Here is a 23,572-nt window from a genome sequence, read left to right as displayed (position 1 = left end):
ATGATATCGTTGTTGAAATATTGATGTTTTCATATTTTTAAAGATATATATTACAAATATACGTGTTTTTTTATATTAAATAATTTTATATTATTACTTTTAAATATTATAATACATATTTTGATTGAATTTATATAAAAATTTGTTGATTAATAAATAAAAAATATAAAAATACAAATCCGATTCATCCTCGATTAATCCTTGAGGACTCTATCTGTCCGACTAGCGTCTAACATTTTTTACAACTTTGCTCACTTGTTGTTGTTAGAATGTAAAATGTCTAAAATGAACATGTTTTAAATTAATCAATAAATAAATTATAAAAATAAAACTTATAATACATAAATTAATAGAAATAATCTAAATAATTAAATAAAAAATAAAAATAATCATTTATTGAACGGAAAAGATCTTGTTTTTTCAGCTATAATATTATAGAGATAGGAATAAAAAATGTATTTTGTGAAAATAAAAAGGATAATTTTGTCAAGATAAAATAAATACAAACAGTTGTTTATAAAAAAAACTCCAAAACGATGATGTTTCTATAAAAAATAAATAAATAAAAGCTACTATTGTATAAACCTACCTACCCATATTAGTGAAACGTTGTTCCGAAAAATTGAAACAAAACACCCTGTATATACCAGCCTCTTCAAACATGACGTATTTTCAACAAATAAATTTACAACCTGATATCATGCAAATAATATCAGTATACACGTAACCTTATCTTAAATTAACAAGGATGATCAGATTAAGGAGAACCGTCGAATCAAACTAAATAGAATTAAAATAACTCTTCAGACACGTGGACCAATAAGAATATATTAGTCTTTGTCGGATCGGAACCCTTCAATCTTGCCTAGAATTAAAGAATCTCAAATCAAATATAATGCAAACTGTCCATCACTTAGTTGTCTTCCGAGGAATCTAAGAAGAGTACTAACTGGCGATTCTACCCCTAGACTTCCGATAAATAGAATGCAACTTCACAATCAAGGTACATATACTCATCTTCTGCCATTACACTCATTTGCTTAGTATTTTATCTTATACTCTAGGGTTCATCGGTCAATGATTTCGTATTAATCATATTTCTATTTTACTTCAGGCACTGAGAACTTCCTTAAGCATACTTAAAAAAAAAATAGTGTCACAACATTTTTTTCTTATATATATATATAAGATCTAAGGGGTATTTGGTTCACTAAAAATATACATTGGAATGAGAATGAAAGTAATTGATTCCCTTTTATAATGTTTGATTCACTAAAATTAGTTTAGGAATGAGAATCTAATTCTCAAACTATGGGAATCATGATTCCCATCTCTAACCACATTAATCAAATTTCATTCCCCCTTATTTATTCAATTTAACAAAATAAAATAAAAGAAATAAAAAATAATAATAGATAAAACCGTAAAACCCACCCACTACCCCAAAAACAATCCACTTACAACATTATAACTCATGATTAGTTATATATATATATATATATATATATATATATATATATATATATATATAATAATAATAATAATAATAATAATAATAATAATAATAATAATAGTAGATAATATATTATATTCTATTTTAGTAAATTATATTTATCAAAATCATTATTCGTCTAATTAATTTAATAAATAAATATTACATTCCGATTACGGATTAAACCAAACAGAATTATTAAATTGTGATTCCGATTCTGATTCCCTATCATTCCGATTCCGATTCCAAAGTTTAAATCAAACGCCCCCTAATAAGAATCATTGTGATTTTTTATATTTTACAAACTAATAAATGTGATTTTAATTTATGACAGATAAAAAAATATTTTCATATTACAGAGATTGAGATTAATTATTTTTTTCGCCTCCTTTCTTATTAACAATTTCAAGTAAAAAAAAAAAAAAATTGTGAAGTAATTTAAATATTGTAACACGTTATATAAAATAATTATGAGGCTCTATCACAAAGTGGCTGTAGTTTAGTGGTAAGAATTCCACGTTGTGGCCGTGGAGACCTGGGCTCGAATCCCAGCAGCCACACGTTCTTTTTACTTTTTTCTCAGTTGTTTCATAATGAAATTTTCAGTTTTTTTATTTTTTAAAAAATAAAAAATTAACAAGCAGCCACACTTCCTTTGTATTTTTTCCTCAGTTTTTTCATAATGAGATTAGGGCGGGTCGGGCCGGGGATTGTATTAACCATCCCCGACCACTTGTCTATCGGGGATTCTCCGTCCCCGCCCCGAATAACATATGGGGAAAATTTTGGCTACCATCCCCGTCCCGCGAGGAATCCGGATCCCAACGGAGATTCCCCATCCCCGTTTAACTTTTTAATTTCTCTACTTTTTTTTAAGATTTCGAAGGTTTTGATTATCTAAAATTCTCATCCTCGCGGGGAATCCCCATCATGGGTGCATGCATTACTTATTAGCTTTCAAATTTTTTTATTTTATAATTTCTACTCCTAATTGAATAGGTTCCGTTTTAATTTTAAACCAACCTAGTTAGAGTTTATCTTAATTTATTTTTAGAATATATTCTGTTTTAAAGCAACCAGGTTACAACTCAATCTTTTTTTTTAGTTTATCTAAATCACCTATATACTTTTTTAGTTTATTTTTTTGATATTCGGGTATTTAGTCGGGGATCCCCGTTAGGGACATTCGGGGACGGGGACGGGGATGGGGACGGGGACGGGGACGGGGACGGGGATGGAACACTTATAACCATACCCGCCCCGTCCCCGACTATCGGGGACAAAATAAAAACCATCCCCGCCCCATGGGGATCACAAACGGGGATTCTCCATCCCCAACGGATCGGGTCTCCAACGGAGATGGGGAATCTCCAACTAATTGACAGCCCTAAATGAGATATTCAGGGTTCTTTTACTTTAAAAAAAATAAAAAATTAACGGGCAGCCACACTTCCTTTGTATATTTTGCCTTAATATCTTCCCAGCCCTTCAAGTTATCTAAATACTGCAATTGACTCCGGATTTAGAATTGTGACAACTAATCCATCCAACTTGTTTGTTTGAAACAACTCCTCAAATAGGTTAATATTTGTAATTTCGGAAGTTTTTTTCTCTTTAGTTAATGTATCAGTAGATTAGTTAAATGTAGCAACTGATATTTTGAAAATCTTTTATTTCTACGTAATATTATGTTGAATGTTTTTTTTGGGTTTAGGGGTTAAATAAGCAATTTGATAAGTTTTTTTTTAATTGAAGGCGTGGTACGTGGGACAGGGAAGGCATCCCAACTATGTTGGCACCCCGAACCGCAGACCCAAACCAATATTATTAAAAAGAATAAAAGAATACAAAAGTTTAGGTAAAAAATGCGGAAAGATTAGGCAAAACGATAAACATATCGCTTGCTTAAATTACATAAATAAGCCGAGGCGCAGAACTCAGGGATTACTTCCCACCCAAGCAATTTGATAAGTTATTTGTTCCAATTGAGCAACTTGAGGGATTAATTATTCTAAATAAGCAAGTTGAGAGAGTTAGTTGTCACAAGTCTAAGTTCGGCAGTTGCAGTATTGAAACAACTTAGAGGGGCTGAGAATGTACTAAGGTCTTATTTTTTCCTCGGTTGTTCCATAACGAGATTTTCTGAGTTTTTTTATTTTTTTAAAAATGAAAAATTAATGAGCTCGAGTTTAACATTCTGTTCATGAGCTTCTAATTTATTTGTTCACGAGCTTCGCTCGCAAACAACGCATTAATTATATTTATTTTAAAAAAATTAACAAAAAACTACATATTTTTTAAACCTACATAACTAATGATTTTCAGAGTTTTTTTTTATATTTTAAAACATACATTGCGGTTTTCAGAGAAAATGATAAACGTTGCGGTTATATAAACCTAACCAAACGCTATATTTCATGCGGTTGGAAGCTAAATGCTCATCCGAAAAGCTAAACCAAACACCCTCTCAGAATTCAATCCTATGGTTATACTTTTTGTCAATTTATGTGTCCATGATTGTTTTCAAACGGGGGATTGAGATTTTCGTTTTGCTAACAACGATGAGGTTTTATAGTTGGGATGTCTGTTTTTTGCACTCTCTCGCTAACCGGACTTCAATAAAAATAAATAAATAATAAAAACAACGATGAGGTTTTAGTTTGACACTATAAAATGACTGCTAACAATCTTAAAATGGTAAATTTCAAGAATTGAAATTGTTTAGTACTACATTTACTATGGAACCAAATTTTTTATTTTCCATAATCATCATTTTTGGAATTTTTCTACTCACTAAATAACACCTAAATAACCTCAAATTAAAAAGTTGATGAATTAACGTAATCAGCAGCTGGAATTGAAATTTGATAAGTTATTTGTTCGAATTGAGCAACTTGAGGGATTAATTGTTCTAAATAAGCAAGTTGAGAGAGTTAGTTGTCACAAGTCTAAGTTCGGCAGTTGCAGTATTGAAACAACTTAGAGGGGTTGGGAATGTACTAAGGTCTTATTTTTTCCTCGGTTGTTCCATAACGAGATTTTCGGAGTTTTTTTATTTTTCTAAAAATGAAAAATTAATGAGCTCGAGTTTAACATTATGTTCAAGAGCTTCTAATTTATTTGTTCACGAGTTTCGCTCGCAAACAACGCATTAATTATATTTATTTTAAAAAAAATTAACAAAAACCTACATAACTAATGATTTTCAGAGTTTTTTTTTATATTTTAAAACATACATTGCGGTTTCCAAAGAAAATGTTAAACACTGGGGTTATATAAACCTAATCAAACGCTATATTTCATGCGGTTGGAGTGAAACGCTAAATGCTCATCCGAAAAGCTAAACCAAACACCCTCTCAGAATTCAATCCTATGGTTATACTTTTTGTCAATTTATGTGTCCATGATTGTTTTCAAACGGGGGATTGAGATTTTCGTTTTGCTAACAACGATGAGGTTTTATAGTTGGGATGTCTGTTTTTTGCACTCTCTCGCTAACTGGGCTTCAATAAAAATAAATAAAAAATAAAAACAATGACGAGGTTTTAGTTTGACACTATAAAATGACTGCTAACAATCTTAAAATGGTAAATTTTAAGAATTGAAATTGTTTAGTACTACATTTAGGGCCCATTTGTTTTATCTACTGTTTGCTGTTGCTGTTTGCTGTTTGCTGTTATGATTTGTTGTTTGTTGTTGCCATTTGCTGTTACGGTTTGCTGTTTGCTGTTACGGTTTGCTGTTTGCTTTTCCAAAAAGCAGAGATTCTCTGCTTTTATAAAAGGCTGCTTTTCAGGTGTGAAAGGGAACAGGAGGTCACTAACCAAACACCTAATACTGCTTCTCAGATTTAAAAGGTAAATAGGAGATAACTAACCAAACACCTAAAACTCTCCCTTTTGAAATGAAAAGGCAAACAGGAGCGTGAAAAGTAGCAACCAAACGGGCCCTTACTATGGAACCAAATTTTTTATTTTCCATAATCATCATTTTTAGAATTTTTCTACTCACTAAATAACACCTAAATAACCTCAAATTAAAAAGTTAATGAATTAACGTAATCAGCAGCTCAGCTGGAATTGAATGAATCAGTAGTGGGTCTATTTCCGTGACTCGAGTTTCATAGGAAGAAATGTGAAAGTAGGGGCTGCTAAGCGCACAGACCCCGAATTCATTGAAAATGGAGTTCTTGTACCGGTCAAGTTTAAAATATTATTAATTTTTGGAGAGGAAAAATCACAGACATGCAATTGACAAAAAAAAAAAAAAAAAAACCACACGAGTTTTTTTTATTTGTGCACTAATTAATTAGTAGCTCTCACATTAACTAAAACAATGTTTTAGTACAATTATATAAAAATTATTATGTTAACAAAGTTGAATAGTTTCATCTCAACTATAAGGCTTAATAGGCACCCAACCCCCTAAACTTGTAACTTTTTTTCACCTGGCCCCTTCAACTTAAGGGACAACCTCTCAACCCCCTCAACTCTCCAAAAACAGCATATACAGCCCCTTACACCTCTATGTTCGGTCAAAATATTGACCCGTATAGAAAACGCGCTTGACTGTTGACCACACTAATGCCACGTGTCACTTTTTTATTAAATTTTTCCAAGGGATTTCATCTCGACGACCACTACCGCCAACCTCAGCACCTCGATAAGGTTGTGACGACAAATAGCGACAACACCTCGCATACAATAATCACTTGGAAAAATTTAATAAAAAAAATGACATGTGGCATTGGTGTGGTCAACAGTCAAGCGCGTTCTCTACACGGGTCAATGTTTTGACCGAACATAGGGGTGTAAGGGGTTGTATGTGATGTTTTTGGAAAGTTGAGGGTGTTGAGAGGTTGTCCCCTAAGTTAAGGGGGCCAGGTGAAAAAAATTACAAATTTAGGGGATTGGATGTCTATTAAACCTAACTATAACTATGTGATTTTCAGTTTCGCAGACTGTTTTCATGTACTACATCTCACTTATTATTGTGATTTATATAAATATGTTATATAAATCACAATAATAAGTTAGTACTTATCCCTTTGTACTCATACTAATTTCCATTAAATAAATACTAATAAAGAAAATCACTTGAAATATGAGCATGGACTACGAATAATTAATTTTGATAAAAAATCCTCAAAACAGATAAAAACCTTCTAAATCCTTCAAAAAAAAAAAGAATTTTTTTTAAAACTCCCTTAAAATAGTATTAGTATACTGATATTATGCACTAATACATATTGTACGGAATTTATTCTTTTATTTCTTTTGTAGTGTTGGATGGGGGGCTTCATGTAATGACTCTAGTGAAAGGAGACGATTCAACATAGAGTCGAAGATCGAGACAGCAGAAGAGAAAAGGGTAGGATTTCAACACTGCAGTTATGTGTACCATCTTATTGTAGAGAATATGTGAGAGTAGTGAAGTTGCTCTCAATTCATGGGAAGCTATTATAGGAGGTTAATCGTTCTTTACTTATAGAAATGAATATAGGTTACTGTATAGATTCACATCATAATTTCAGGTATACACAGTAGGTTGCTTGAAAATAATACGAATTTGTGAATGTTGAACTTGTGAATCAAAGTCAAAAGCTAAGAAGTCAACGTGTCATGTCAGCGATTTTGATTTTTAGGGATGTCAAATTGCTGACGTGGCGCGTTGACCGGTCACAATTACCGGTTATACAGTTTAGTAGGAGGTCACTAAAATTTTTTACAGTTTTATATAGGCTTAATACATCATTTGCCCCCTGAACTTGTCCAAAATGGTTGATTGGCCCCCTGAACTTTCAAAGTGTCTCGATAGCCCCTTGAACTTGCATAAAATGTAATCAATTAATCACTCGGTTGTAAAAAAGTAAGTTAAATGCGGAAGATATGTTGCACGCATCTTAAAAAAGTAAAACGACCAAGATCGGGGTATGCGATTATAATATTACAAAAGAGAATGTTTTATAGTTAAATAAGTAAGAAATTCTTTTTTAACATGTTTTAATCTATTTTGTGAAATATGTAATAACATTCTAAGGCACGTGTAACATATCTTCCGCATTTGACTTACTTTTTTACAACCGAATGATTAATTGATTACATTTTACACAAGTTCAGGGGACTAACTGAACATTTTATGCAAGTTCAGGGGGCTATCGAGACACTTTGAAAGTTCAGGAGGCCAATCAACCATTTTGGACAAGTTCGGGAGGCAAATAATGTATTAAGCCTTTTAATATATAAAATTCAAGATTGTACATCAAAATGTGAAAAAAGATAAAAATTGTACACCACGTATGTTATTTTCTCCTTATTAATTTCAAACGTAGAAACTATATATGTATATATAGTGACAGAAACCTTTCCATCCTAGATAAAGACTGTTTAAAAGTATATAATAAAAGGGAAAGAGTTACAATATATATTTATTACATGAGGATCCCATATGTTGATTGTCTTAATATAATAAAATAGACGGTAAATAATTTATTAGTCATCTAATTTTTATCTAATACACTGTTTATTCTCTTTATTTTAAAAAACACATTTTAAGGTCTCTATCTTTTGCCAATATTAACTTTGTGGTCCTTTTATCTACTTTTTTAGATTTTTAACCGAACATATCTTAGCTTTTAGAACAACCACAATACAATACAAGTTGACTATGGTGCTCTGTTATTTTATATATAAATCCGTTTATGCTAAAACATAATGATTACGAGTCTAAAAAAACTAGACAAAAAGATCAAAGGGTTAATATTGCCAAAAGCTAGAGACCTTATAATGTGTTTTTCAAAATAAATGGACTAAACAGTATGTTAGGTAAAAAGTAAAGAACTCATAAATTATTTACCCTAAAATAAAACAAAACAAAGTAAATTAATTAAGAAGGTAGATTTTTGACATAGATATTGAAATGAAAGCTAATGCAGGTGAGTTCCTGGCCTTCTTCATCGGACATTCTGGCCAAAAGAGTGTAATGTCCCTGCAATTGCAATTGTATGTTAGAAATTAATATAAGATCTACGATTGGACTAGTTTAAACTTAATTTAAACGGTTAAATAATATAGTATCAAAAGCCTCTTGGACCAAATGGTCGAGGGTTCAAGTCTTGAGAATCTCATTAATTTGTGAAATTCAAAATACATAACAGGATAAGCTTGTGTTGTAAAAATCAATCAAATCGGTGACTAATCGGTCGATATATCGGTGAGTTTTACAACACTGCCCGATTTTGTATAACTGGTTGGCATAAATCGGGAGCCCGGGTTCAATCGGACAAGCCGATTAGACGGAAAAAATCGGCTGAAATGGGTTTAAATCGGCTCAGTTTATAAATTACAATTAGTAAAAAATAATACAAGTAATTAGTATTAACTAATAACTATTTTATTATTTATTTAAAACAAATATTTATATTTTTCTATTAGGGTAAATAATTATAAGGTCCTTATGTTTTTACTTAACATGCTAGTAAGTCCATCATATTATTATAAGATACTTAAGTTTTATCTTAATCAATTCTTTAGTCCTTCCATTTGTTTTTATAAATAAAAGTCCAAAATTGCCCCTAATTATATACATAAAAGAAATTATCTTTTAGTTTTAAATTTAATCTAATTAATTTTAATGAAGTTTTTGAACTACATATACACTGAAATTAATATACTTGAAAAAATATATTATTAATTTTCTTAAACTGTAATTATTTTTTTCTTTACTTTTTAATATAATATCTTTAAACTAACATTAAATATTATTATAAATTTTTTAAAAATCATATATTTTTTTCTTCATTCGTAAAATTTATTAGAACAATGATAGTCTTATTCCTATTTTAATAATTTTTAAAATATTTTTCATTTATTTTTTTAGTTAATAAATTTTACCTTATTAAATTAGTTCTATAATTATATAAAAAATAATAAATCAATTACTTTATATTGAAGAGATTGTGATTATGTAGAAAAAAAAGAGAAAAAAATATAAAATAGGAAAAATAGATGTTTTATTATTAAAATATAAAGTAAAGGTAATTTTGATATTTTTAAATTTATTTAGTATAATTTGACCATTGATCCAAGAATAAGGACTAAGGAGTTAAGAAAAACAAAAACTGGAGGACTATATAATTATTTCTAAAAATACAAGGACTAAGTAGTGTATTAGGTAAAAACACAGGGACCTTATAATTATTTATCCTTTCAATTATATAATATTTATTAGGGCATTACATTTGGGTCTCCAAACTAAAGTTTTAAAGTCAATTACGATCCTAAAATATCAAAATCATCAATCAGGTCAATGAACTAAGCAAAAAATCATCAATTGAGTCTTCATCATATCTTAAAAACAGAAATTATGACTATTTGATATAGACTGTAATAATATCTGTATGGTTCAAATTTGATTTGGGAAAGAGGGTCTGAAACTGTTCAACTGAATGATTTTCGATGAGGCCTCTATTGATGATTTTTTGTTAGAATGAGGACTCAATTGATGATTTTTTGTTAGTTCATGGACCTGATGGATGATTTTGATAGTTTAAAATCCTAATTGACTTTAAAATCTTAGTTTAAGGAGTCAAACAGGTATTTTTCCTATTGATTATTATTATTTTTAGATAATATAAAATATATTTTAAAAGCGCTTATATACTATTTATTTAATATAAATCTAAAAAATAGAAAATACAAATCTGATTAATTTTCGGAAGTTTTGTCCAACCGATTAACGTCTAGCGACTTTTAACAACACTGGCTGCAAGCTTATGTAACATTTATGTGTGAGAATGTATTAAAGATTAATATAAAATCTACAATTAGCCTTTTACTATTAGTTTAATCTTTTAGTTCAAACGGTTCCATGATATATAGCGTTTGTAAAAACATAGAAATTCAAAGCCAAAGTTCGGAGGTTTAATTATGTTTTTTTCTTGCCAAATTCAAATATTAAATCTAGCATGAACTTACAGGGGGTGTAATTTTAGGTAAAATCTGGGTGTGGGATAGCACAAAGTCGCCGCCGGGAACTGGGCATGCCACTTTCTCACAAAGATCATGAATTTCAATATGAACCGGTACCGAAAAGTACGATACGATAATTAATACTTTCCCTCCGCCGATATATTCATCTGAAACGAAACAAAACAAAACGATACATTATACCATAGTTGTTAAAGGGTGTTGCTATTTATCGCCCTCAAATTACTTATCACCGCTCCCATTTGGACAATTTTACCCTTTTCATAAACAATTCAAAAACTGAAAAGTTTGAATTAAAAAAAACGCGAAATTAGGCCTAGGCGGATGCCGGATCCGCCCAGCCAATGGGCTGGCTAGATCCAGCATCCACCCAGACATTGTTCTATTTTTAACGACGAAAACGATAAATTGTTCCATTTTTTGTGACAAAAATGGAAAAAATCTCACTTTTTTTGTGACAAAAAATACAAAATCATCATTAAAAATGCATTATTTTCATGTTTTTTTTTACTAAAAAACTTAATTTTAATGTTTATAACTTGTAATCATCCATTTTCGGGGATTTAGGTTGTCACACATTAATTATTTTCATAATTTCAATTATTATTATTTGGGTTTGTGATTTTAGAGAAAGAATTTTTAGTTTTTAATCAAAATTATGAGAATGGCAAAAATGTCAAAACGGAGGCAGTAACTAATAAAAATGGGTGGTATTTAGCAATTCACTTGTTAAATTGGGAATCGATTCGTGACTCGAAATCCTCATTTTCTGAATTGGGACTCGCAAAATCGAATAAAATAGTAAGATTCAAATCAAATTTAAAATATTATAAAAAAATAAAATATTAACCATGTTTAACTTTAAATATTGGTTTATCCAAAAAGCTTATTGATCCCTAAACTTTCAAAATGTTCTGATAGCCCCTGAACTTGCATAAAATATTCAGTTAGCCCCTGAACTTACGTAAAATATAATCAATTGATAACTCGATTGCAAAAAAAAGTAAGTTAACTATGGAAAATGTATTTTATGTGTCTTAAAATGTTATTACATAAACTTTTTGGACAAATTCAGGAGGCAAATTATGTATTAAGCCTTAAATATTAGTCTAAAAATACAATTTTAATATCCGAATAGAAATTATATCAAGTTATCAATCAAGTATCAAAAGAATCATCACCATCTTCTTTTTCCAGAGACAGAAAGTTGAAGATAACGAAAAAAATATTACAGAGAAAACAACAGTTGAAAAGAACAAATAAATAGAAAAGAAGAGAAAACCAAAAGGTAAAAACTGAGAAGCAAAAGGTTTGGAATTTATAAAGTCTAAAAGGAATCTTCTATATTTATATATAGGCTTAATAGGCACCCAGTTCCCTAAACTTGTAACTTTTTTTCATCTAGCCCCCTCAACTTTCATCTAGCCCCCTCAACTTAGAGGACAACCTCTCAACCCCCTCAACTCTCTAAAAACATCACATACAACCCCTTACACCCCTATATCCGCTCAAAATATTGACCCGTATAGAAAACGCGCTTGACTGATGACCACACCAATGTCACGTGTCATTTTTTATTAAATTTTTCCATTGAGACCCCTGCTCGGCGAGCAACTACCAGAGATGGATTTCGATCAGAATTCTTATGCCAGAATGATAAAATTTTAATAAAAAAAATGACACGTGACATTGGTGTGGTCAACAGTCAAGCGTGTTTTCTACACGGGTCAATATTTTGACCGAACATAGGGGTGTAAGGGGTTGTATGTGATGTTTTTGGAGAGTTGAGTGGGTTGAGAGGTTGTCCCCTAAGTTGAGGGGGCTAGGTGAAAAAAAGTTACAAGTTTAGAGGGCTGGGTGCCTATTAAGCCTTATTTATATTCCATAACTGCTTATTAAATAGTTTTAGTTCTTCTACACGCATGTTTTTTTGTTTTTAAAATTTAAAAACATTTTTTTAATGGTATCATGAATAGTTGAGTTGGTGGACTCGGCCAATTCACCACGGATTCAACTGATTCATGTCTGGTTCTTGAAGATTTCGAGCTTTACCATAAATACGACTCGAAATCATTAAGAATCGGATCGAAAAAGTTGAAGATAACGAAAAAATATTACTAAGGACACTTGAAAAGAACAAATAAGTAGTGGAAAAAACAGAGAAACCGAAGGTTTGGAATTTATAAAGTCTTAAAAGAATCTTCTATATCTATTTATATTCCATAACTGCTTATTAAATAGTTTTAATTCTTCTATACACGTGTTTTTCGCTTTTAAAAATTAAAAACAATTTTTTTTAACGGTATCATGAATCGCTGAATTGGTGGACTCAGCCGATTTATGTCCGATTCTTGATGATTTCAAGTCTTACTATAGATACGAATCAAAATCATCAAGAATCGGATCGAATTGTACGAGCTTATTCGCAACTCGTACGATTCTAACAACTATGTACCTCTCTCTATATATATATAAATACAATAAATGTATATATATATTAATACCGCAAAATTACCAGTAGAAGCTGATAAATTAAAGGTCGTCGGGTTTCCGGTCACCACACGTTCCGGCCATATCTTAACTCCCTCTACCTGTACAGGATAATTTCCCGTTTTATCTGTATCATCAATTACAACAACAACAAAATCTTAGTCCCGAAATGATTCGAAATCGGCTAACATGAACTGTCATAGGAAACCGTGAAATCTCAGTAATGAAAATAAATAGAAATTAGAGGAAAACTGACCGCAGTATTTGATTTGGGTTGCTCCAGCTGAAGAAAAGAGGAGAAAAATTACCATAAGATGCAAAGAGATCTCCATAGATTTAATGTATATTTTCTTCTGCATAATCTGGTGATAACTTTGTAAAAAATAAGAAAAAAGTGTTATATCATTGATATCTAACCTAAAAGTTATATCACAATAATTTAGTACCAACATTGGCTCCCACCTTGCATGGATCTTCTTCTTTTTATGTCCTTTAAACTTGTTGATCAACATCCAATTAATATTAATTATGGGATTAATATGCAAAAATACCCCTAACGTTTAAAATTGTGCAATTTTACTCCTAACATTGGTAGCCAAGAGCAAATTTAATACGTTGATAATTTGGGCCAATTTTATACACTATTATAAAACACATACAATATATTTTTATTCATTATTCTGCACCAATTGCATATCAATTCGTTCTAAAAAAAGGATTTCGTATTTTTTATAATTTAATAATAGAATTGAAGATTAATATTTATAAATTCGGTGAATTTTTTGAATTTTTTTGTCCAATTCGTATAAAAGACAGTATATTTTTTATTTTTTTTCACATCCCAACATATGTTTGTGATTTGTTACTGATAAAATGACGCAGTGTGAAGTGTAGATGACAAGATTTGTGACCGAGAAAACAGTTTGATGAATTATTTCTCAAATTGACCCAATTTATCAATGTTATGGGTAAAATTGCTCTTGGCTTCTAACGTTAGGGGTAAAATTGCACCATTTTAGATGTTAGGAGTAAAATTGCTCCTAACCCAAAACGTTAGGGGTATTTTTGCACCTTAACCCTTAATTATATTATTTAGACCTGTTAATTTCGTGTTCGAGTCGTGTATTTTCGTGTTCGTGTTGAAAAGAGTAAACTCAACTCCAACTTTCATGTTACAATCGTGTTAGCCTATTCAGGTTAGTATCGATTTGAGAGTGATATAGGTTTATTAGGGATCGATGAAAATATGACAGTGGATAATGCAGCGTGGAGTGAGAGAATTTATGTCGTTGACACAATTTATTCATCAAAATTATCTTCTCGGTCATGAATCTTGTCATCTATACGTCACATGTGCGTTATTTTATTACTCATTAGTGACAAATCGCAAGCATATGATTAAGCGTGAAATTTAAAAAAAAATATATATATATATATATATATATATATATATATATATTATATTTTGTACGAGTTGGACAAAAAAAAATTTAAATATTTCGCTGAATTAAAAAATATTAATCTCCAATAAAATTATTAAATCACAAAAAATATGATTTTTTTAGAATCAATTTACGTGCAATTGGTGCAGAATAAGGAACAAAATATATGTGTTTTATAATATTATCTGAAATTGCCTAAACTTGTCAATGTTATGGATAAAATTGCTCGTCTACCAATATTAGGGGTAAAATTGTATTATTTTAAACGTTAAGGGTAAAATTGCTCCTACCTATAAATATATGGGTATTTTTACACTTTATCCCCATATACAATGATATTATTTGATTGAACGAATATATTGCACCGAGAGTATAATAGAATTTCTCATTTTGTATGAGAGTCTATAATGAAATTTATGTAGTCACTATTAAAAGTATGGATGACAACGGGTAGTGTCAATCTCCAATCCTTACTCGTTTATTTTTATTTTATTCGTAGCCGTCTCATTACCCTAATTGGTATACTTCATGAATCTAATTCATATCCCATTTAAATTACGGGTACCCATAGATACCCTTACCCGTTAAAAATCAATAGAGAAAACAAAAAATATTACAAATTTAATAAAGAATAAATTTAATAAACCATCTATAAATAATTTATCTACAAATTTAACAAATATTCCAAATTTAAAATTCTAAACTACTCCAATAATCAAGAAATAAAATATATGACAGGTAGCCTGATGGTATTTCCATACCAGCCATGAATAATTTTATTGATCTTGTATCTTTTTATACACTCGGGTAGTGTCGCGTACTCACAGATACAGTATCTATTGTCATCCCTAATTAAAAGGACTATTGGCTCGTTCGTTTCACATGTTCATTTGGTGTTTATTGTTTTTGTTAGCTGTTTATGATAGATATGTAATAGATATTAATTGATTTTTCAGTTAAAAGCATCTGTAAAAAAAAATGAAAAATGAAAACAGACTATGTTGGAAATACTTATTGGAATTAGATCCACAAACCACAAGATCATAAACTCATGCTAACCCATTAAGATCTAAAGCGGAAGCGTACCTGAATCCATAGCGCAGAGATTGAAGAGAATCAGAGACACCTTAGGTTGATTGGTCTTCTAGGGCTAAAAGCAACTAGCACATCTACACTTGATGGGGGAGGTTGTAGATTTAGAATGCTTATGCCCTAGGGACCATAACCCTATATTTATACTGAAAACCTAATTGTCGCAATTACTAATCTGCCCATCATAGTATTAGTAAATTACAACTGGGTATCTACATATATTTAAGCCCATATCCATTATATATGCCACAGGCCCATAAACTAATTTAGATCACTTAATCGGGCTCATACATATGATAGCCCATAATTACAATTATACATATAAAGCCCATAACGTTGGATTTTAATCCAACAGACTAGAACTAAATTTTAAATGAATGACAAATTAAAAGATAAACAAAGATATCAACTTTTCATGACTTCTTCCAATCCTATGTCATTGGGTATGAGATTTTATGAGTAAATTGTATGGATGGTCATTGAATTTATTTAAACTGGCATATTGCCTCTTGAATTTGCTTACAACGATCTATTGGTCATCGAACTTACTTAAAGTGATATACATTTCAACAACAACAACAACAACAACAAAGCCTTAGTCCCGAAATGACTCGGGGTCGGCTAACATTAACCATCATATAAAACTGTGAAATCAAGTCGTGTCAGCGACATTTCAATTTATCAAAAAGAATAAAGTGCAAAAATACTCCTAACATTGACAATCATGAGCAATTTTATCTCTAACGTCTAAAATGGTGCAATTTACCCATAATTTTAGCAGTTGAGAGCAATTTTACCTTTAATGTTGACAAGTTTGGTCAATTTCAGACATTATTGTAAAACACATTTATTTAATTCGTTGTTATGCATCAGTTGCATATCAGTTAATTCCAAAAATTTTTTATCAAAGGAGCATAGTTCATTTGATATCCCTCTAAAATCACAGAGATGATTGATTGTGGGTTCGAAACTATACCCTTACAATAAAAAAAACAAATTGTTTTTTTTTTGTGTGAGTTAATAATAGAATTGGAAATTGATATTTTTAAATTCGATAAAATATTTTGAATTTTTTATCCATCTCGTACCAGATACATTATAATTTTTTTATTTTTTATTTTAATTTTTTTCACCTCTATTCATATGTTTGTGATCTGTTACAGTGAGCGATAAAATGACACACATCTGAAGTGTAGATGACAAGATAAGTGACTGGGAAGATAATTTAGTGAATTATTTCTTAAATTTAACTAACTTATTAATGTTAAGAGTAAAATTGTTATTGGCCGCTAAGGTTAAAATCGCACAAGTTTAGACGTTAAGGGTAAAATTGCTCCTAACTGTCAACACTAGGTATATTTTTGTGCTTGAGATAAGGGCCAAATTTAACCCTACCGTTTCAAGCGAAGTACAGATTTATCTCTAACGTATGAAATATTACAAATTTAACTCTAACGTTTCCAAGAAAATTTAACGCTATCGAAAATTTGAAAAGATTGATTTAACTGTTATTTAACTGTCACATTAGACCTTCCAAACAAGTTTGTTGATAAATTGAAGTAGTTTCATGCATTTTGTATTGATTTTTTTGGGTAAATTACACCCATGGCTACTGAACTTTATCCATTTTTATATTATAGCCACTGAACTTCATTTCTTCCCGGTAAGGCCACTGAACTTTACAATTTTTTAGGGTATTGCTATATACCGCAATATTTTTTTCACCCACCGCACTCTTTTAACATTCATGCCCTTGTCATAATTTTTTATCAAAAACCAAAACTTTTTTTCCCTCTCTTTCTCTCCCAAGCCTAAAAACCCTAATTGGACGAAAATGGACCCGAGCATTCTCGAAGACCATGATTTCATACACGAGGTAATCCTACGATATAAATTAAAATTAAAATTTCGTTTATTAAATTTTGAATTTTTTTTTAATTGGATTTGGCTTAAACGGGCACCGCATGCCGCTCGTCCGCACGGCCAAACGGACGAACTGCCCGCTCGACCGTGCGGACGAGCGGCGCATGCCGCTCGTTCCGCCGTCGGACGAGCAGCGTGACCTGCCCGTTTCCACCTACGGTGGAACGGGCAGGCTGCCCCTTTAGGCATAATTTGCCCAATTTTTTTGCATTTTAACGGGGCAGCCTGTCCGTTTAGCCTATACGAGGACCGAACAAGCTCGGAATTGTAATTTTTAACCCGACTAAGCCCTAAATTTATATTTTTAAATTTTTACATGTATTGTTAATACCTATTATGCAACTGAATGCCATTTTTTAATATTTTTGTGCGTATTGTTAATACATATTATGCATTTTTTATATATTCAGGAACCGTTAGAAGATTGGCAACCGGACGGCATTGATTACAGTTCTCGTTTTATAACGGACACCGTTTTCCCTTCGTGTGAAGATGCTGTTACTTGGGCAAAACAGGTAGCTATTCAAATTGGGTTTGAGATTACAATATCTTCGCATAAAAATGGTGGAAAGCAAAAGCAATTGAGATGTTCACGGGGTGAACGCTACAGAGGGAAAACAGATGACGCAGGGTTAATACGAAAAACTAAAACTAAAGCGTGCATGTGTAAATTTGAGATTAAAGCCTATCAACGGTCAGACCTTACTGGTTGGGGGATAAAGGCTAAGGATGGATTAACTGGTCAGCACAATCATTCGTTACGTGTGTATCCAGAGGGAAGTCGGCAGATGAGCGGACTCAGTATCGCATCTAAATTAATCGTTCGTGATATGAGTTCGGCTCAAGCAAAGCCTTGTGCTATTTTAGCAGCCGTTAAAAAAAGCATCCTAAAGACCACCCAACAATTAAACACGTCTACAACTATAGAGATAAGATGAGGAAGGATGGGTTTGAAGGTAGAGACTTGGCTAGTCAGTTCTATCATATCGCTCTTGAGAAAAGTATGCAATTATACGCAAACTGAGGGTGATTATAGCGTCATTACACATGTGTTTATGGCACATCCAGAATCAGTAGATTTATTCAGGACTTATCACTGGTACATCGGCATTGATTCCACATACAAAACTAACAAGTACAAAATGCCATTTGTTGAAATTGTTGGGATGACGCCTTGCAATAACAATTTCAAGATCGCATATGCCATCATTAAAGATGAGAGTGAAGGAAGTTACCGTTGGGTCCTGCAGCGGCTGAGGGTTTTGATTGGGTTTGATCTCAACCCGACTGTTATCGTCAGTGATAGGGAGTTGGGGTTGTTGAAACCGATTCTGGAGGTTTTCCCACATATAGCACATTTGCTATGCACCTGGCATATAAACAAGGATGTAGAAGATCGGGCGTACAAAATTATGGAAGACAAATCAATTGCCGGTAAATTCAAGAATAAAAAATGGAGAACATTAATTAAATCTTTATCCATTGCGGAGTACGAGGAAAATCTGGGCAAGATGCAGGATTCGATGAGCAGGTACCAAACTCTTATCTCGTACGTTGAGGAGACGTGGTTGGTGCATAAGGAGAAGTTTGTTGTTGCATGGACGAAAAATTTCTTACATTTTGGCAACACAACCACTTGTCGTGTGGAGAGCGAACATGCGAGTCTAAAGCAATGGCTCAATACATCCACAGGATCGCTGGATACGGTATGGCAAAAGGTTCATAAGCATATAGAAGCCCATGCAACTAATATCAGGTATTTTCAATAGGTTCTATTGGAAGATGTTTGTATTCTTATCATGTATTTGTAAATCTCAGTCAACTGATAGTATGTTTATATTCTTATTAGGTACATGCTTGAGCAGTCCAGGCTTCATAAAGGAGTCTCTTACTCCAAATTCCCCTTTAACTACCTGGTATGCAAAGTCTCACACTACTGCATGCAACTGATCAATGTTGAGTTAGCTCGCATGAGAAGTTTGAGCCATGAAGTGAATGCGCGTTATGGATGTGTATTGAGTACCTCTCATCAGATACCATGTGCATGCGAGATCAAACAAGCTTATGAGTCTGGCGATATGATCAGTGTTGAGAGGGTTCATGTGTTCTGGAGAACACTTTTGATTAATTATGGTCAGACTCATGAAACTGAAGGGTGTCATGATCAGACAGAGGATCCGAGATATTTTAAATCCTTAGTCGACCAGGTCTCTACAGGTGACCCAGCCTTGCTGCGAAACATTTCAATACTTATACATGATCAACTACACCCTGATCAAGCACATTACACCGAACCTGATGTGAAAATTAACGTTCGAGGACGACCGAAGGCGTGTAAATCTACAAAACGTATGCCTAGTGCTTGGGAGTACAATGAAACTCGGCGTGGACGTGCTCGTTCTAGTAGTTCGTCTATGAGCCGTGGTAGAAGTGGTAGGAAAAGCTCTTTATCACCTGTCCATAATTTTGCATCCTCAGGTAATACAGTTTTGCAATATCTATTTCATTTACACTTAATATAAGTTATGTGCGGTCTACAATATCTTATTTCACTCAATGCAGATGGAAATACGTATGAAGTTAATGATTTCATTCATTCTGATAAAATAATTGGGATCATTAAGCCCTACGTTGAAACATATTGCGACGTAGTCGGTGATGGAAATTGTGGCTTCCGTGTTGTTTCTTCCTACATTTTTGGCATCGAAGAGAAGTGGCAATCAGTTAGGCATCACCTTAGGAATGAAGTAATTGCTAACCGTTCTCGGTATGAATCTGTGTTAATTGACGGTGTTGATGCAGCAATTAATAGAATCAGTTGGGACGGTGGAGCTTGTTCGCGGGAGCATTGGATGCTCGCTTATGATGACTTGTTTCTGATTGCTACATTGTACAATGATGATGTAATGTTTTTCGGTTACATGGGTGGAAATAACTCTAGTTTTTGTGGTACTGTTTTACCAGTGTATGCCCCTTCCACTGCTACGAGACTAGAACGAGAGATCTGCATAGCTCATTTGGGTACGCATTATCGCCACTATATTCGTTTAAATTTATCTCCTAATTTTCCAGTCCCCCATGTACTAGAATGGTGGAAACAACACTATGAACGTAGCGTTGAAGGGTGGGATCGCATTTATGCAGCTAGGACAACACAATGGACAAGACTGGTTCAACTTAGATCCATTTAGCTTTATATATGCAGCTAGGATAGTCACTGTTTTGACTCATTTTTGTTCATTCGAGTTATAGGTTGTGTCTGTATTGTCTCTGTATTGATTCTGTATTGATCTGGATTGATCCAGTTAGCTTTATATATGTTTCAGGTTGATTCTGTATTGATCTGGATTGATCTAGTTAGCTTTATATATGTTTCAGGTTGATTCTGGATTGATCCAGTTAGCTTTATATATGTTTCTGATTGATTCTGTATTGATCTGGATAATAAACAGTCACTGTTTTGACTCAGTTTTGTTCATTCGAGTTACTGTTTGTCTCTGTATTGATTCTGTATTGATATGGATTGATCCAGTTAGCTTTATATATGTTTTAGGTTGATTCTGTATTGATCTGGATTGATCCAGTTAGCTTTATATATGTTTCAGGTTGATTCTGGATTGATCCAGTTAGCTTTATATATGTTTCTGATTGATTTTATATTGATCTGGATAATAAACAGTCACTGTTTTGACTCAGTTTTGTTCATTCGAGTTACAGTTTGTGTCTATATTGATTCTGTATTGATCTGGATTGATCCAGTTAGCTTTATATATTTTTCAGGTTGATTCTGTATTGATCTGGATTGATCCAGTTAGCTTTATATATGTTTCAGGTTGATTCTGGATTGATCCAGTTATCTTTATATATGTTTCTGATTGATTCTGTATTGATCTGGATAATAACAGTCACTATTTTGACTCAGTTTTGTTCATTCGAGTTACAATTTGTGTCTGTATTGATTCTATATTGATCTTGATTGATCCAGTTAGCTTTATATATGTTTTAGGTTGATTCTGTATTGATCTGGATTGATCCAGTTAGCTTTATATATGTTTCAGGTTGATTCTGGATTGATCCAGTTAGCTTTATATATGTTTCTGATTGATTCTGTATTGATCTGGATAATAAACAGTCACTTTTTTAACTCAGTTTTGTTCATTCGAGTTACAGTTTGTGTCTGTATTGATTCTGTATTGATCTTGATTGATCTAGTTAGGTTTATATATATTTCAGGTTGATTCTGTATTGATCTGGATTGATCCAGTTAACTTTATATATGTTTCAGGTTGATTCTGGATTGATCCAGTTAACTTTATATATGTTTTTTATTGATTCTGTATTGATCTGGATAATAAACAGTCATTGTTTTGACTCAGTTTTGTTCATTCGAGTTACAGTTTGTGTCTGTATTGATTCTGTATTGATCTTGATTGATCCAGTTAGCTTTATATATGTTTTTGTATTGATTCTGTATTGATCTGGATTGATCCAGTTAGCTTTATATATGTTTCTGATTGATTTCTGTTTGATCAGGTTGATTATGTTTGATTCTGTTTAACAAATAGTAATTAACAACGTACTTATAAAATTAAAGTACTAAAATACCAAGTACATAATAAAAGATATTATCTGAATGCCAAAAAGTACTAAAATGCCAACGTCCATATACTTATAATAAAAAGTACTAAAAACACAACCACAAATCACTTGGCGGAATTCCAAGCATCCAAAATCTGGTCGTACGACTATCTCCATTCAGCCGCAACATCCTCATCAAGAAGGTTCATCGCGTCCAATGCACCTTCTCCCCAGTTAGCCCAACGGCTAACCCACTAGCAAAAGAAATAATCCAAAATGAATAAATATCACTTCATTTAATATAATTTGATAATTGTAAATAAATTGATTAAAAATTAAATTACTTACCACTTCGCTATTCGAGCGAGTATGAATAACCGGTCCGGGTGCAGGCATATCCGGTAGTAGATGAGGGTGTGAATGCAGGCAGTACCACGGCATGTACTGCTCCTCACAGTCCGAAGGAGTCCGTGCAAGAGTGAACCGAGACAATATAAGCATGCAAGCCTCGGGAAACGAGGTCCAAAGATCCTCCGCCATATCGACGGGCACTTCTACCCAATACTTCAAGCTGGACCAAGGACGTACGGACTTCAACGGCCTCAAGATCGGTCGAGGTATGGTCTGCATGTAACCTAGCTGGTGAAGGCATCTCCCCGGTATGTACGGCTCGATCACATCCCTGTAACGTATCCATCCGGCGTATATCGTCCTAGGGGTATGCGTAATGACATCAGGACCATATGGCATCCACATCACCTACAAACGTATACAACAATATTAACATACAAATAATACAAGTAAATGAATTTGGTTTTTTTAATTAAATTGGAATTGTACCTCATCAGCAGTCAATCTATCAAGCCGGACGCGATATGATTTCAGTCGATCCCCGCTCTTCTCCAACGGTATAGATGGCCACATGCAAGCTCTCGACATCGATGGATCCAATGTGACTCCCTCCTGCTGAGGCCTGAAGCACGGGAAGTACTCATAAATCCATGCCTGAAGTAGTGTCAGACAACCCGTGATCCGCCCGCAGTCTCCTCTGCTAGCAATACCTAGATGACGGTATAGATATGCTAGTGCAGCTGAGCCACACGAGAGTCCAATTGCTCCAAATACAGAGTCATGTACCTCGGACAGACAAGAAGGTCGAATGCGGTCCCCACTCTTGTCCACGAACAATGTGCAACCGAGCATCAGAAACGTCCAAGCAATAGCCTGTGCATCAGCAATCCGATCTCCTTGACAATAATCCAGGACTGAAGCCGCTCGTATACCGCCATTATAGTAGTGACCCTTCAGCAACTCCTCCCGAGTCATTCCAAACAACTCCATCGCACAAGACTGAAGCTCCTCAACACTCGCATCAGCAGTCACCATAGCCCCATCGATGGGGATGCGCAAAATCTGCCACACATCATGCAACATAATGCTCATCTCACCAAACGACATGTGAAATGATGATGTGTCTGGCTGCCACCGCTCCACAAAGGCCGCAATCAGGGGCACATTGATGTGGCCATACATGATATTGGGTAAATGGGACAACCCAGTTGACTCTA

The 23,572-nt window shown here is 32.9% G+C and overlaps 1 protein-coding gene and 1 non-coding gene across 2 annotated transcripts; one reads left to right on the top strand and one right to left on the bottom strand.

Annotated features, from left to right (window-relative positions):
* The first annotated feature begins 1,980 nt into the window (after positions 1 to 1,980).
* TRNAH-GUG (transfer RNA histidin (anticodon GUG)) lies at positions 1,981 to 2,052 on the top strand. Its single transcript has one exon. It is a non-coding gene; the product is annotated as a tRNA-His (tRNA).
* Positions 2,053 to 7,861: 5,809 nt separating this feature from the next.
* On the bottom strand, positions 7,862 to 13,382 carry LOC136232117 (uncharacterized). Its single transcript, XM_066021151.1, has 4 exons — positions 13,226 to 13,382; positions 12,995 to 13,096; positions 10,468 to 10,628; positions 7,862 to 8,479 (listed from the first exon to the last, which is right to left on the bottom strand). Exons 1-4 carry the CDS (start codon positions 13,326 to 13,328, stop codon positions 8,378 to 8,380), a joined length of 468 nt encoding a protein of 155 aa, XP_065877223.1. The 5' UTR covers positions 13,329 to 13,382; the 3' UTR covers positions 7,862 to 8,377.
* Positions 13,383 to 23,572: the final 10,190 nt, after the last annotated feature.

Source organism: Euphorbia lathyris, chromosome 6, assembly GCF_963576675.1.
Source record: "Euphorbia lathyris chromosome 6, ddEupLath1.1, whole genome shotgun sequence".
Classification (NCBI taxonomy): Eukaryota; Viridiplantae; Streptophyta; class Magnoliopsida; order Malpighiales; family Euphorbiaceae; genus Euphorbia; species Euphorbia lathyris.
Note: the sequence above shows the minus strand (reverse complement) of the source record. Positions and strands in the feature narration are given on the sequence as shown.